This window comes from Pseudorca crassidens, chromosome X (assembly GCF_039906515.1).
Source record: "Pseudorca crassidens isolate mPseCra1 chromosome X, mPseCra1.hap1, whole genome shotgun sequence".
Lineage (NCBI taxonomy): Eukaryota > Metazoa > Chordata > Mammalia > Artiodactyla > Delphinidae > Pseudorca > Pseudorca crassidens.
In genome coordinates, this window is record NC_090317.1 from 112,733,884 (window position 1) to 112,751,198 (window position 17,315).

General features: G+C 39.8%; 1 protein-coding gene across 3 annotated transcripts in view; it reads right to left on the minus strand.

The window, feature by feature from the left end:
* Positions 1 to 17,315, minus strand: part of POLA1 (DNA polymerase alpha 1, catalytic subunit) — a 305,701-nt gene that overhangs the window by 149,374 nt on the left and 139,012 nt on the right. For all 3 annotated transcript variants that reach the window (XM_067723410.1, XM_067723408.1, XM_067723409.1), the window contains exons 31-32: positions 16,320 to 16,451; positions 11,556 to 11,730 (exon numbers count right to left, since the gene is read on the minus strand). In XM_067723410.1, the coding sequence (XP_067579511.1) occupies positions 11,556 to 11,730; positions 16,320 to 16,451 (307 nt within the window). The remainder of the gene's footprint in view (positions 1 to 11,555; positions 11,731 to 16,319; positions 16,452 to 17,315) is intronic.

Here is a 17,315-nt window from a genome sequence, read left to right on the forward strand (position 1 = left end):
ACAAAACTGAATTCCAAGTTCCTTATCTCTTCTAATGAGAGCTTTCTCTGAACAACTGGCTTAAAGAAACAAACTTTATGCCCCAGCTGAAAAGAGATCTTCCACTTCTACTAGACTAGCTTTTGACAGATGACTTCAATCATTTGGTCCAGCACAGAGTAAAAGGAGGAGCAACCTCCTTGGGCTTGGCACCAGTTACGTGGGGGAAGAGCAGGAGTGGAAATGATGTGTGCTTTAATTCAACCCTGTGGCTTGTCGTGACCCAGCCGCACCGTTTTGCTTGGGCTGCAGTGGGGGAGTGGGGGAGGGCAACAACGACGAGACGGGACAGAGGGGCAGCGGAACGAAATTAAAATACTGTCATTTATAATTAGAAAACTTATAGGATCTCACATTATTTTGGCAACAGGATCAAAGCTCTCATGTTTCAAGAAGTATTTATAGAAAGTAACATCACAGGCACTGGAGGGGATGAGTTCAGCAGTGCCGTGTTATACTTAAGATCGCCACATTCTTACCACACATTTAGCACAGAATTATTTTTTTTACCACAATTTTCTAACAACTGTAAACTATCTGTTTTTAGAATGTTCACTTGCCTCCGTTTCCAAGGAGTATTTAAAATACTCCAAACTCAAAGCATTAGGTTTAGACTAAGGCTGATGCGCCTGACTAAATGATCTTCTTCCTCCAAAAGACAAGGTCTCTATTAGTGCAACTGCAAATAACTACAGTAAAGTCAATTACATGTGTTCATACAACTGGGGAAAAGGGAAAAATCCATATGAATGAAACTCCAGATGAGTAGAGTAACTGGTATTCCCAAGCAGTTGTCTGTAATATGAATCACTCAAACTACTAGGGAAGCTAATTAATGAAGTCTTGCTGTGAATATTTTTTTCTAAAAATTTCTTCTAGCAAATGAATCCTTTCCATGAATCCAAGCTTTCATATAGCTGGACTTCTTAGAGAACAATATACAAACTGAAAACTTAGTAGGATTAAAGAAAAGATATTTAATGAATTTTTAAAAGGTGACTGCTATATCCATAAAAAGCCTCGTATAAGAAAGTTCATAGCAGCTTTATTCATAATAACCATAAATTGGAAACAATCTGATGTCCATCAACAGGAGGATGAATAAACAAACTGGTATAATCTACCATGGAATACTACTCTGCAATGAAAAAGACAGAATATTGACACGCAACAAGATGGATGAATCTCAAAAATACGCTAAGTGAAAGAAGCTGAACACAAAAAGTATATAACAGAGGAGATTATTTATATAAAATTCTAGCATAGGCAAAACTAAACTATGGTCCTAGAAATCAGATGAGTGGCTGCTTTTGTGAGGGGGAGGGTATGGACTGGGGAGAGTGCAATGGAACTCTCTAGGCAATGGAAATATTGTTTTGATAAACTGTTTGCATAATACTCTTAACGCTGTACGTTTCATGGTACATAAATTATACTTGAAAACAAAAACATTCCAAATAGAAGACGTTTGTGATATATACTAAAAACATTCCAAATAGAAGATGTTTGTGATATATATTTCCAAAGAACTCATTCAGAATATAAAAGGAATGCCTGCAAATCAATAAGAAAAAGACAACTCAACAGGAAAGCAGAAAAAGACTTGGACAGCTCACAAAAGAAGATATTCAAATGGCCAATAAGCATAAGAACAGGTGCTCAACTTTATTAGTCATCCAAGAAACACAAATTAAAACCACAACATTATGCCATCACATAAAATGGAGGAGAGAGGAAACACCAAGTATTGGTAAGAATGTCGAGCACCCAAACACTGCTAGTAGCGGGTCTAAATTAGTAGGACCACTTTGGAAAATTGGTAATATCTACTAAAGCTGAACATACATGTTCCCTATGACCTAGCAGTTCTCCATCTAAGTATATACCCAACAGAAATATATACAATTGTTCAACAAAAGACATGTGCAAGAATGCCCAAAGCAGCACTATTCATAACCACCCGGAGTGGAAAGAACCCATAAGTAGGTAAGTCACACAGTGTAGTATATTCATACTAGACAGAAATGAAGTACGACCACATGGACCCATCTCACAAACATATTGAACGAAAGTAGCCAGACATAAAGAGTAAAGACATAATTTATACAGCATAGAAATATAAGAACACTTCACCTATGATGTTAGAAGTCATGATAGTAATTTTCTGGTGGGGCATGGAGGATAATTTCTAGAAGGAAATACGAGGGAGCTTCTGAGAATGTAGTAATATATTGTTTCTTGAGCTCAGGACTGACTACACTGGTATGTGTTTACTTTAGCAAAATTCCTCAAGCTGTTCAGTTAGGCTTTTGCATACTTTTCTCTATGTATGTTATACAAGAAATTCACACTGATTTCTCATACCACATACAAAAATAAATTCAAAATGGACGAAAGACTTAAATGTAATAAGACCTGAAACCATAGAACTCCCGGAAAAAACATAAGTACATTCTTTGACATTGGTCTTAGCAATATTTTTCTGGATATGTCTTCTCAGGCAAGGGAAACAAAAGCAAAAATAAACAAACAGGACCACATCAAACTAAAAAGCATTTGCACAGGGAAAGAAACTAGCAACAAAATGAAAAGGCAGCCCACTTAAATGGGAGAAGATATCTGCAAATAACATATCCAATAAGCAGTTAATATCCAAAATATACAAAGAACTCATACAACTCAATACCAAAAAAACAAACAACCTGATTAGAAAAATGGGCAGAGAACGTGAATAGATATTTCTCCAAAGAAGACCAACAGATGGCCAACAGGCACATGAAAAGATGCTCAACTTCACTAATCATCAGGGAAATGCAAATCAAAACCACAGTGAGATATTGCCTCACACCTATCAGAATGGCTATCATCAAGAAGACAACAAGTAACAAGTGTTATCAAGGATGTAGAGTAGAGGGAACCCCTGTGCACTGTTGGTGGGATTCTACGTTTTTACAACCACTGTAGAAAACAGTATTGAGGTTCCTCAAAAAATTAAAAATAGAGCTGCCATACAATCCATACAGTTTCGCTTCTGGGTGTTTACCAGGAAAAAACCAAACACTAACTCAAAAAGATTCATGTACTGCAATGTTCACTGCAGCATTATTTCCAACAGCCAAGATATAAAGCGACCTAAGGGCCCATCAATAGATGAATGGATAAAGATGATGTGGTGTACACACACACACACACACACACGAATATTACTTAGCCATAAAAAATTGAAAGCTTGCCATTTTTGACATGGATGGATCTAGAGTGTATTATGCCAAGTGAAATAAGTCAGAGAAAGAAGAATACCACATGATCTCACTATATGTGGAATCTAAAAGCCAAAACAAAAGGAAAACAGAGTCACAGATACAGAGAGCAAATGGGCGACTGCCAAAAGGGAGAGGGAGTCAGGTGGGAGGGGATAGGCAAAGGGGATTAAGAGGTAGAGAGCTCCAGTTATATAATAAATAAATCATGGGGATGTAATATACAGCATAACGAATATGGTCAATAATACTGTAGTAACTTTGTATGGGGACAGAGGGTTATTACACTTACTGTGGTGATCATCTCATAATGTTTGCAAATGTCAAATCACTACACAGTACACCTAGAACTAACATAATATTGTACATCAACTATATTTCAATTAAAGAGAAAGAAAATTCACACTGAAGAAGGTAGGAAAAGTAAGTAGTAAGTATCTCTCATGATATATCTCTGAGTTTGTTTCAAAATGTGTTAGATTGCAACCAGACATTATGTACCTCCTCACAGATGTACACACCATTACCTAGGAAGTCGGATTAGCAAAAACGAAAATAAACTGGACTGAAATATGGGCAGCTCTTTAGATCTAACTACCATTTTACAGGAAATAGATGGGACAGAGGGATGGATGTGTTAAAGGATACCACCAGGATGCAATTGGCAAACTCCAGAATAAGGGACATTCCACATGACAAAAATCACCAGTTTCCTTAAATAAATTGGAAGGATCAAAAAAAAAAAAAAAAGAAAAAATAGAGAAGATTAACTATCATATGGACTCTGACTGGATTCCAATTCAAAGGAGGAGCTTCTTTTTAAAAGAAAAATGCATTCACAGTACGATTGGGGAAATACATTTATTGGTTATGTGATGAAATGAAGGAATTGTGGAGTTTTTTTCCTAGTGATAATATCGTAGTTATGCTGAAAAGGGGGAAACCTTGTCTTTTAGAAATGCAAAATGAAATATTTAAAGATAAAATGATACGTTGTCTCGAATTCACTTCAAAATCATCAGAGGAGGAGAAGAAGGGGAGTAACATTGGCCACAGTTGCAGATGGCTGAAGCTGGGTGATGAGCATCTAGGGGTTTCTTACACAGTTTTCTCTACTACTGTACATGTTTGGAATTTTCCATAACAAAAAAGTTTAAAATATTGCAGGATCTAATTTAATGATAAACAACTGACTATACAAGTGGCAAACAACTGAAGCTGCCTTCTACCACCAACAAACCTCTCCATAAGATAAATGGAAATTTTCTGAGTATTTTAAAAGAAATAATATCCAAACCTTTGGGTTAAATAAACTCTCAAGAGTCTTATTGTCCTGCAAAAGATAACTCCCAAAATCTTGATGAAAAGAAAAAATTCTTTTCTTCTTTTTTTTTTTGGACAGCACTCTCATAACCGCATGTGATTACTTGTAATGCCCTTGATGACAGCCCTGAACGTGAATTTTAACTTAATGAAACCTGTACCTCTGAACAGGAAAAAAACCTTATTTTTAGACCTGAGAAAACACAGTAACTTTATGCTGAAAAAATACTTGGAAAATAAAATAACACAAATAAAACAGACCAAGACTGCTTCTCTTACACAAAGGCCTCTCCTCTCCAGCTATGTTGGTAGATTAAAAAAAACCGTTTTTTTCCCTTCTGATTTTGTAAAAACTGTCTTATTTTTAGGATTAAGAGTATTTATATTTTTTCACCGAGGAGGAACCTAATTTTCACCACCTTTACTCGTTTCTGTCTTATTCATATGTATACATTTAACATAGTTTAAGTATTTGTGCACAATGCTGTATTCAGCTTTTCATTTGTTACGTCTTATCCGTTCTTCTATAGGCTACACAATCTTGACGTCATTTTAGTATGCTTAATATGATGATCTTAAAAATTTTGATCTATACTTAATACAATATTGTATACTTGAAAGTTCCTGCGAGTAGATCTTAAACATTCTTACCACGCTTCCCCTGCCCCAAAAGAGTTAACTACGAGAGGTGATGGATGTGTTAATTATCTCGATCTTGGTAATCATTCTACAATATAAACGTGCATCAAATCACCATGCTGTACACTTTAAAAGCATACAATTAGGGAATTCCCTGGTGGTCCAGTGGTTAGGACTCAGCACTTCCACTGCTGGGGCCCCGGGTTCCATCCCTGGTCGGGGAACTAAGATCCCAAAAGCCGCACAGCGTGGCATGCATGCGTGCGTACATACATACATACATACGTACATAGAATTATATTTGCTAATTATTCCTCAATAAAGTTAAATTAAAAAAAATTGATCTTACTTAAATAATTTGAGAAATCCCCATTTTCCTTTGGAAACTCCAAGCTTTACAAAGTCAGAGTTCGAAACCACTACACAAAGCAATTATTCTAAACATGCTCTGGTGTGGCTCCAGGTTCTTAGAGGTGTGCCTGAGTCAAATGAGCAGCACTACCTCGGGCCCTCAGCACAGGGAGCCAGTGACACAGAAACAAGCACCGTGTGCTCGCCTTATAGGGACTGCGGTGCAAGGCAGTGTAATGGATACCCTTCATGAGGCTCTCTGTGAATTCCCTTGCGTGTCCTGAAGAGCAGCTGGGATGGCCTGGGCTACCCCTGGAAGTCGAAGCCCTGCTGCTTATCACTGGGCTGGAAGGACAAGTGGGAGGTGGGGACAGGCAGCCACTCCCGACTCCACATTGGCCTCTGCAAGGCACATGCCCACAATGCCTCAAACGCCTCCATTTTTATAAACTCTTCCCAGGTGGCCCCAGCTAGAAGTGGTCTCTGCTTCCCCCAAACACTGAAACTCCTTTATTCTACCTCTTTGGGGACATGTACTTGTGCTGTCCACTAGACTTCCCCACAACAGGGAAATTGACTCAACAGGCTGGGCTGTGATGTGAGTAAGGGAGCCACGGCTGACTCAACTTCGTATCCCTCACAGCACCCATTACACTGCTGAGCACGGCAGGTCATCAACATTCATCTGTTCCATGGATGCATAAGTAGGTTGGGACTAAGTAGGCTGGGACCATGAGCCATTTGATAACGTGCTTGGAAGGGCGCTCCAGCCTGGAAGGGGCGGTTCTTACCCACTGAGAAGACTTACTCTCCTACACTGCATTTGGTGTGATCTTACTTCTGAAATTTTACTATGAATTATGTCACAGAAAATATTTAAGGTTTGGAAATGCTGGTCATGTACGTACATTCTTCTGAGAGCTTCATCATGAAAAGAGCAAAGTCTTGATCAACAAAGTAATGCCTGAGGCACTTGCTGGTGGCATCGTTCCACTCCCAACCACCTGTGCTTTTCCCCCACCGCCACCCCACCACCTTTTGTAGGTATATCTCCCCGGGTCTACCAAAGGCACCCCCAAACATGGCATGGTCCGCTGCTGCACTTATTTTCTTAGAAGATATCACGGTACCCTGTTTACTGACAAAAAGCACCTTCTGTAAGGTGGGTGGTATGGGCCATTTTTTAAAAGGGGGGATTATTACTCCCCAATCTAACTCAGGAACACACCGGGTTAAGTGTGCTGTCTTGTTCTAAGCACTACTTTCACAGATTAAATGTTAAATTCTCATGTTCTTCAAACATCAATAATTTCTCAGGACCAATGAAAAAACTGCCCTGATAGGCAAATGACTGAAATTTTATCACTGACCATGAAGAAAGGTATTTGACAGTTATTGTACAAATCATTCCTCATCGGAGGAAAGATATTATATAATTTTAAGTACTGTTATGCATAAAATATAAATTTATTAAAAGATGAAATTCAGGAATGAACTTTAGAATATTCTAATCCCCAGCCTGTTTTGCTAGGTACAGAAGACTATTTGGATGTTGGAGCATACTGTGAATATTTCACCCACAGAATATAGAGAGCTTTCATTAGAACGAGAAAAAAGAACCCTATAGTCTGGAGAACAAAAGCTGAGAGTTCCAAGTTTTAGTGGCCATGTTTCCCATAGGGCTATTGTATAAGAAGAGTAATACTACATTTTTTTCTATTCACAGATGGAAAAGAGTAAAATTTAGCTTTATTTAAGCCCAACAGCAATAATCTTGCATGGGTTTCAGAAAAATGATACACATTTTACTGTGGGATAATGAGGACCATTAGTTATTAGGGAGAACAAATTATTCTCTTTCAATACAACAGACTTATTCATTCACTCATTTAATAGACTGTCCTCTCTCCTTTTCACTGAAACGACCTTCCCATACAGAACACCTGGCCATGCAACATGCCACCAGACAGACTTCAGGAGGTATCCTGATGGGGAGAAATAGAGAATTTCCAAAGCGAAGCCACAGGATAAAACCAACACTTGATGCTTGCCTTTCATTTCAAGGAAAGCAGTATAAAAGCAATAGAAAAAGAAGTAGTTGAAAAATATAGTTGCTCTCCACAAAAGAGTCTGAAAAATAAAAAATCATGAACTTAATAATTTTTCTAAATGAAATTATGCCATTATTCCTGATTTCTTTATACTAGCTAAAAGGACAAAGTAGCGAACTTCACTGAAGTTTCTACACTGTCATACATTTGATTAACCAAAGATAAAAACTACATTAAAGGCAAGAGAATTATTTTATGTTTGTGATTAGGCAGTTGCAGGGCTTGTATTTTATGTATATATCTGCAGACTTCAACTTATTTAATGGTGTCAGTTCACTAACGGCAGTTTTTTTTAATATAAAGAAAAACAGATTTAGAACTTTAAAAACAAATTACAGTAATTGTATGCCTATAGCTTGCACCTCTTAGAAACCATGCACCCCTAACACTCCTCCCCTTACTTCCCCACCACTTCCCTATCTCCTCCCTTCTCCTCTAAAACCACAGGCTAAGTGAGAACTGATAACAGGGGCCTCAAATCCCCTAGTGAAGAACAGCCACCCTAATTTCCACTTGGGGTAGAGGAATAAAGGACACAGATCAAAATGCAGCTCCCAAATACGGCAGGGGGCAAATGCCTGCAAAGACCTGCCCAGCAAGCTTCAACGTTTTCTACAGATCTTCACGGTGACTGGCACTTGCTGTTCTGCCCTTCATTACTGTGGACGCTCCTACGAGGAAAGAGGGAGAGATAAAGGACTAGGAGATTTACTACGAATGTAGATAGGTATGTGGATACCATTGGTGACGGCGGGGCTGCGGTGGGAGGAGGCGCACCGCGCCATGATGACAACTTCACATGTCTTCAGCATAAAAACTGCTGCCAAACAGCAGAAGACAAAAACGAGAAAAAGAAGGTACAAAGGGGAGTGGCAGCAGCTCCTTCAGAGCTACAAACACAGGCCCCTCAGCAGCTCCAAGCGGCTACCTGGCACCCAGAGCTTTCAGGTGATGGGGTAGGAGAGATGGGGATGTGTTGAGACCACGCACAAGCATGACGGGTCCCCTCTGTAGGCCGAGCCTGGTCAGTAATAGCAAGAACACTCTGAAGATGGGGCCCACTAGGCTACTGGCTTGGAAAATGATTTGTGAAAACTGGATTCATAAGACAGTCACAATGATGAGAAAGTTTCATCTTTAAGCAGCCACAATCTGCCTGCAGTTTAACTGATATGAAAATGATCTTAAATATGACCCTGCAACCAACGAAATCAGTCTGGTCTCCTCCAGGTATGGCCAGTCTTGAGACATCTGAGCAGGCATCAGGCTGTTTACCAGCCAGGCTCCACCGCTTTCTACTCTACACTACAGCTCTTCTGCCGAAAATACAAGGCTCCACCCTTATCTGTTAAACGTCACTCACAAGATGAAGCTTGTTCCAGCTACCTCTCCTCGGCTCTGGGCCACTGGAAACTTCAGAACCAAAGAAGGAAAGGGCAACGGTGAGCCTATGAAGCAGGCTCTTGATGATCCAAATGGAAAACCTGGAAGATCTACTCTAAAAAACAAATGCTTCTGCTGAGGGGCTGTCAGCGGCACTGGGGGTTTGCAGTGGGGTGAGGAGGAAGCACAAAGATGAAGTTCCCGGGCCTTCACACCCACGCCACCACGCTCCTGACTGAGGGCATGTGTCACAGCCTCCCAGAGCTAAGAAGAGGTGGTGGCTACAAGCACAAGCTTTTCAGTCATGCAGAGCTGGATCCCAGACCAACCACGGTCGGCCACTCACTAGCTATGTGACAAGACCAAGTTAGTTACCTCTCTAAGCCTCAGCTTTCTTCTCTGTAAAATGAAGGAAACAACATAGCCTCATGGGGTTACTGAAAGGATTAAATGAGATAACATATGCAAAGTACTTATTACAGTTTCCAATAGAGTAAGCACTCGAGGCAGAGGAGAGAAAAAAGAAGGAAGCTAAAAAATATTGTGCACTTACACTCCCTCCTCCCAGCTGAGGATTTATAAACATCATCAAATACAACTCAACTTTGAGAATACATTATATGATGATCTGGGTAGCAGAATTTTATCTTCCTAATTATGTTTTGCTTAGGCAAATGTCAAAAATGAGTTTCCACTTCCAGAGCAGACACTGATGGTGCGGGGGTGGGGGTGGGGGGGTGGCGGGACCCGCTGGTGGGAAGGAGCTCAGAAACATATTCAACAGGGGCAGTGTGGAAAGTATGTGACTTGATGATTCATCTGTCCAGTCTCAGTCCACAAACGCACAGAGAGCTAACTGCGTGCAAATCCCAGGGACTAGAGGAGTTTGAACATATTTCTGCAGAGGCCTGGCAGGGGGCTGGGGAGTGGCCATAACAGGCATTCACTGCACACTCCCCCACCCAGGCCTGTGCAGAGCATCTCACACGTATCACTAATCGCTCCCTCAGAGCAACTCTAGAAACCAAGGCTGAGACCAAGCTTCAGAGGCTTCCCAAAGCCACAGAGCACATGAGCGACAGAACCAGTGTTTGAACCCAGATCCCTATGATGCCAAAGCCCGTGTCTTAAGCCAGACTTATTCAATGAGAAGAGGAGGAGGATTTTCCATGAAGCATGGACAGATTAAACAATGCCATATTTAGGGGACCCTGAGTACACTAAGTAAGAAGTCAGGCTAGAAATACAGGTTGGAGCTAAAAAGTTAGTCTATAACTGCCGAAGTCAGAGACTGTAAGATGTCAGTGGCAACAGGACTTATAGTGAGGAGCCAGCCAAGGACTTTATTAGGCACTTATTCTAAGAATATTCATCTTTGTGTACAATGGGATAGAGAGCAGAGAACTTAAAGCAACGTAACTCTCAACATGCTGGTCATCTAGAAAGGAAATCAGGGCTGGTTACGAAATACATTTCTAAGCAAGAGATGACAACCTGGTGACCTGGCAAAAAGTCTGAGAAACAATGAGGCTTCAGGGTTGGCTGGCACCTCCAGATGATGAGAAATTAGCAATCAACTAATTCCGAGAAGATAATGAGTCCAGTTTTAGAAGAATTTTTAAAAGCAAGAGCAGGATACTCAAAAGGAATCGAATACAACAAGTTAAACGTTTTAATGTTAAAAAAGCTGTGTATTCTCACTCCATACAAAAACACATTTAGAGACTGAGACAAGAGGAAACAATATTCAAGATACAATGAATCTTATTAAGTGAAGTTCACTGATTAAAGTGACAACGATGTAGGGACTTCCCTGGTAGCGCAGTGGTTAAAAATCTACCTGCCAATGCAGGGGACACAGGTTCGAGACCTGCTCCAGGAAGATCCCACATGCCACAGAGCAACTAAGCCTGTGTGCCACAACTACTGAGCCTGCCCTCTACAGCCCGCAAGCCACAACTACTGAGCCCACGTGCTACAACTACTAAAGCCCATGCACCTAGAGCCCGTGCTCCACAAGAGACGCCACCGCAATGAAGAGTAGCCCTTACTCGCCGCAACTTCGCACACAGCAATGAAGACCCAACGCAGCCAAAAAAAAATAAATTAAAAAAAAAAAGCAACAACAATGTACGCTCAGAGACTAGGAGGGCGCCGAAAATCTTCTCTTATCCTTTCTTTTGCCGCCTCTCTCTCTCCCCACTCATCATCTGTTGACGGAGTGCCTACTCTGGAGCAGGCATGTGCTTACAGAGGTAGCAAGCCTGTGGCCTTCATATAGGAGGGGAGATAGACATTAACCAAACAACCACAAAAATAAATGCTCAACTACAGACAAAGAAGTGCTTGACATAGTACCGTGCCTCTAAACAGGGCTCCTGATGGGTAAGGGATGACCGCACGGGCTGCTGTTGCCAGGCAAGGGGCTACGTGAGTTCGGGACACTTACCTAACCACGTTGCAATGAGGACAGCATCAATTCCATCTATTGGCTCACAGATTCGAGCCACAACTGGGTGGATCTGCTGGGCCAGGTAGTACTGGGTGTCAATGCTTAAATTGTCCTGCTTCTGCAGCTGCTCGGGTGCATAGGCCCTCTGACTCCCAGTGAGGTTTGACCCATCCTACAAGAGGACATGGTACAGGTAAAGTTGTGAGAAATTCAATCACAAGTACTTGCTTGGACAAAGAGAGGGACAACAATTCAAATTTTATATATTCAATTCCAAACACCACAAAATCCTTTTGGATAACAGTTCAAATTTTATGTATTCAATTCCAAACACCAAGAAGCCCTTCTGACCTATTGGTGAACATTTCATATGCAACTAACAGGAGGAAGATCAAGGAGAACAACTCACCCACTGTCCAGGAATGTAAATCCAGCATGTGTTGTGTTCTATTTTTTGTTGAAACTCGAAACCAACAAGATGGCATGACTAGATTAAACAATTCCACCTGCCATATCACAGAAACACACCGGGAAGACTTGCTAACAAAGGCCTTTTAGGAGTCATGACAAAAAAATGTGTGACCCTTTTATTATGTTAACTCAATCCCTCCTTGCAAGAATTCTAGTCCTATTATCATCTTAAAGACAGGGTGTGTGTGTGTGTGTTTGTGTGTGTGTGTGTAATATCTCTCAATGAGAGCTATATGTATCTCTGAGAAGCAAATGAGCAAGGGGAATAGACAAGTACACAAAACCCAAGAGCACTAATTTATGTACAAGATTTAATAGGTAAGAGTAAAATTAAGAAAGTCGCCTTGGTGGAGTAGAGTGCTCTAGGAGCAAAATATCTGGCCACTGGAACGAAGGGCATGCCATTTTGCGCTGTTTATGCGGCTCTTCCTCAAGGAAAGGAAGAAGGGCCAGAGAGCCTCTTTTCAAGGCCTTCCTCTTCTCTTTACTGTCTAAAAATAGAAGTTGTGAAACTCTATATAATTGGCCCATATACAGTCCTGTGGGCGATGTCATCATCATCTGTGAATCAAAAAGCCATCACCACTCTACTGGACCAACATCCAACAACTCGCTCCACTCTTCCTCTTGTCTGCAACAACAGAATTTATTATTCAGATTCGTAAATTTTAACTATTCACAGTGCTCAGCTGCTCTGCAAAACTGATTATAATGTGAATCCTATTCTTTCAATCCTGCTACAATCAGTCCCTTCTCAGCTCAGTGCCCAGCCCAAAGCAGAAGCAACCTTTCATACCGTTGTCTTACCACAAACTGGAAGCACTGGCTTCTTTCTCTGGCTAGGCTCCTGATGGAAACAAACTGGGATGTTTATCAACTAGGTTCTACCTATGCTAAGATATAATGAAATAACTAGAAAGGAAGCAAACCTCAGATTAAAAGACTTGCTTATAATTATTTTTCAGGAGTTCACAATACAGTAAAAGAAATTAGGCAGAATTAATCAACTTTAATTGTTGCCTTTTTAGAAGTTTGATTTGTTAGATGAGAGTAAGGTGATAGCCAATGACAAAAAGAGTGAAAAATCCTTGGACAGTGTCTTTATGCACCACAACTATATTCAGACTGCCTTTTAACAAACACATGAAATCTGACTGATTTATAGAATTGTAGTTTCTTTTTAAAACTGGTCTGTCCTTAAGATTATAGTAATGTTGAGTTTAAAAATTTTTAATAAAGAATAAAAACAAAATTTGTAGAGGCAAATTATTATTTTTTAAAAACGGCCCTTGAGTTACTTTCCAATATATCATTAGATGTTCTCATGTCAGGCATGTCTGTAAAAAAACAGTTGAAAAAGTTCTAAGCATATTCTCAGTTGAAAAAGTTTCTCCCAAACGTATTTCTTATTGTATGCAAAAGCATCTCAGCTCGGGCTTCCCTGGTGGCGCAGTGGTTGAGAGTCCGCCTGCCGATGCAGGGGACACGGGTTCGTGCCCCGGTCCGGGAAGATCCCACACGCCACGGAGCGGCTGGGCCCGTGAGCCATGGCCGCTGAGCCTGCGCGTCCGGAGCCTGTGCTCCGCAGCGGGAGAGGCCACGGCAGTGAGAGGCCCACGTACCGCAAAAAAAAACAAAAAAAAATCTGAGCTCAAACATGACTAAATTCAAAACAATTGGTAAGATGACAGGTCTTCCTGTGTTACGTTGGAAAAACATTTAGGCTGTAACATAACATATATCCCTCAAAGACCTAATTCTCAAACCTAGCAAGACCTAATTCTCAAACCTAGCAAACATTTAGGCTGTGACATAAGATATATCCCTCAAAGACCTAATTCTCAAACCCATGCTATATGCAAAAACATATCTCATACACCTTTAAAAATAGACTGAGAAGCAATGTTGGTCTTCCTTGAAGTGCCCACGTAGTAATTTGTGAACTTCTCAAAGTACATACTTTACAGAGACAACCAGATCAGACAATTCATTGAAAACTATGAGGTCATCTTTAGTAGGAAATCAATGGAAAAAAAGTTTTAACAGATGACAAGTGGCGCCCTTAAAACAATTATGTTAAAGGCATGCCTTATGAAAATTATGTCCAATGAAAGTTAAATAGTTAAGGATTTAACACTTAACCAACAAGTGGAAGTTGATTTAAGATCTCAGCAAATAATTCACATGGTTTAATAAGACTATGAACTACAATATAAATTACATACCACAAACATTACTCTCTGAATTCACCTGAATTTATAGTCTGAATAAGTTATCAGTAGAGTACTATGTTCAAAATGTAAATTTTAAACAAAAAAGAACCTGTTTAGGAGATAGGTTATTCTTGAAGGGCACCTTTGCTTACAGCAGTAAATAGTTCTCCTAAAAATGTGTCATCATACATTTTGAGAAACATATTCTAAAAATATAATTGTGTTAGGAAAGAGGAAGAATAACCTGAGTGCTTAAAAGCAAAAGAAGTAGGCAGCTTTGGTTAGCAAACATGCTGAAAGTGGGCATGTCCCACTGCTGGGGGACAAAGGCAAATTAAAGTCCTACAGCTTTTCTTGGGATACAGTGAGAAGAATAAACCAATAAAAGAAACATGAACTGTTCTTTTAACAAGCAAATAAGTTAACACCCAGCACCAGTCGAATGGGAAAAGGGTTGAAAATACATCAAATTGGATTTAGCATCAGCATTTTGAGCTCTTCTTATATCAGTAAGACCCGAGAAGAAGAAATCAAAAGACCTCAATATTCAGACATCAAGGAATATAAGCTTGACTTTTGAAATACATTGATCATAGGACCATACATCTCCATTCCAGGTTTAGCCAAAACATAATTGTGGCTTGATTTCATTTTTAGATGCTATTTCAGAAAACCTATATAATTTTTCAAAGTTGTATGTTGCCATCTGCTCCTGTCATTAATAATCTTAACAGCTTTTCCATGTATGTGAATACCTAAGTGAAAAAAAAAAAAAAAACCTAGCCTATTTACCAAATCTTTATTTGCATAATATGAAAATTGTTTTTTTGAGATGAGACTTGTCAGAGGCAATATGCAAAGCACATTAAGGGCTTGAGCGAGTCAGACATTTATGGAAATATTTTCCTGCAGGAATTGGCTTTCTGTAACAGTTCTTAATCAAGGGTAACCCTAGGAGGGAGACAGAGTCAAGTGCTGATTCCTGTCCATGTACTTAAATCATTTGTTATGTACATCATCTACAGTACCAAGCAGATATTAGCAGACGACTTCTACATTTTGAAAAGGCTCTCTGATTGCAAACCACATTGACTGTACTTTGACAAAGATCAATCACATTGAAGTTTAAGGCTTATCTAATTTTTTTTACTGTAATAACAAAAAGCAATATTTAATTAATTAAAAAGAACAATCTTATTGAGATGAATTATGCCTTTTGGTAAACAGACCACACCATAGTAACTGTAAAGAGTTTGGATAGAGGCTTTGACTCTGACTTTTTTTTTAAGCAGGGAGAAGGGATGAGACCCCTCCTTTGTTCCGACTGGAGTTAAGTGCTTTCAAAAAACAAAAAAACCCCACAAAACCAAAACCCTCTTCTGTTCTACCCTTTCTCCCTATCTCTGACTGTTAGAGGCATGCTACTCTCAAAAGAAACTGGTCAGCGGTTTAAAACTGTTCCAGAAGACCTAGAGGTTCCTGAGAGGTGTCTCATGGAACAGGAAGAAGACAAGAGGTGGGTTCTAGGCCCCCTCCACTCAAAAAAAAAAAAAAAAAAAAAAAAAAAAGGACCTGGTTAGATAATCTGTGTTTTCTTCATAAGGTAGCTTTTTAGGACATCTCACCTTTCTCCATAACCATGCATTTCGTATTTTTTTTCAAGTAATTATTTGAACAGGCTAGTGAAAAATGCATTTACTCTCTTTTGGTAGAATAATATTCAGAATGGAAACTGCTGCAAAAGGAATGATAAAGGACTACTGTTGGTTATACAAGCAAACTGGTAGACATTTTCATTCAAGTTAATTTCAGATTGAAACAGCAGCTACTGTTATATACCTGTCTCACCAAAGTAATTTCACTCAACCAAAACACTAGTCTCAAATGTTTTATAAAAATTTTAATAAAGTGTCATACCCCTGACTAATGTTTTTAAATGCTGCAAAACCAACCAAGACTAAACCCTCTCTTTACAGCATCAATTATTTGGCAGAGTACTAAACAAGACACCATGGAGAGATGGATTTTACCATGGGCTCGGAATTGGTGTAAGTCTTATTTATTATGACAGTTTTACCTGACAGATGACATACGACACAGTATCTCCAGCTTTCACCTTTCTGCCTCCTTGAGAATTTATCCAGAGGGCAACATGTACATGAGGTAGGCTTTTTTTATCAGGATAATCCTGGGGATCCTTTGTCAACGCCTAAGAGAAAAAGAGGGAACAAAAAGCCCCAAACTTTAAAATAAAACCTTTCTCACACAGATATACACTAAACATATCTCTGCTAGAATCACACCAGCCACATAAACATAAAAATGACAGCAGCTGTATGTAGAAAACACTGCCACAGGATCTTCAGACATTCTATCCTCAAGGCTCCTCTCTCCTTCATTAAGTAACTAATATGACCAGATATAACCCTGAAAAAAAAGAAATATGAGTTTCTGGGCCATGGCACAGAATACTTGGATATAAAGATTAAGACTGTGAATTCAGTCTTCTATGCAGCCTTAGAGTTCCTCTTAATGTCTGCAATTCTCCCACTGAATTAACTGATTAGTTAAGACGGATGGATAACGGTTACTCTGACTTAATGATCTGTTTCTCAAAGGCTTCTCGAGCCTAAATAAATCCCTAAGGCACCAGAAATCACTGGATTTACTCACACTGTCAATTTAAGCTCTCCAAAGGCAGAGTGAATGAGTTTTTAACAGAAAGTAAGCCCCACGAGAGCAGGAACACGTCAGCCTTGCCCACAGCTGCATTCAGAGGGCTCGGAACGATTCTTGGTGTGTAGCAGCAACCAAATGTTTGTGGAAGAAATTATTTCGCTCACTCTGCAATAATTCACTAAGTTCAAGCACTGTAAAGTACTGCAAGATGAATAAGACAGTCACTGGTCCTAAGTCACCTGCCATTAGCAGATGATTCCGCATTCCACAAAAAAACTCTCTAAAATAAGCTACATGTGCCAGAAGGGAGTGGTAAACTAAGTGTTACCGAGAGTTTAGAGAGGCAAAGATTGCTACCATCTGAGAGCAGAAATCACGGAAGAAAAAAACGAAC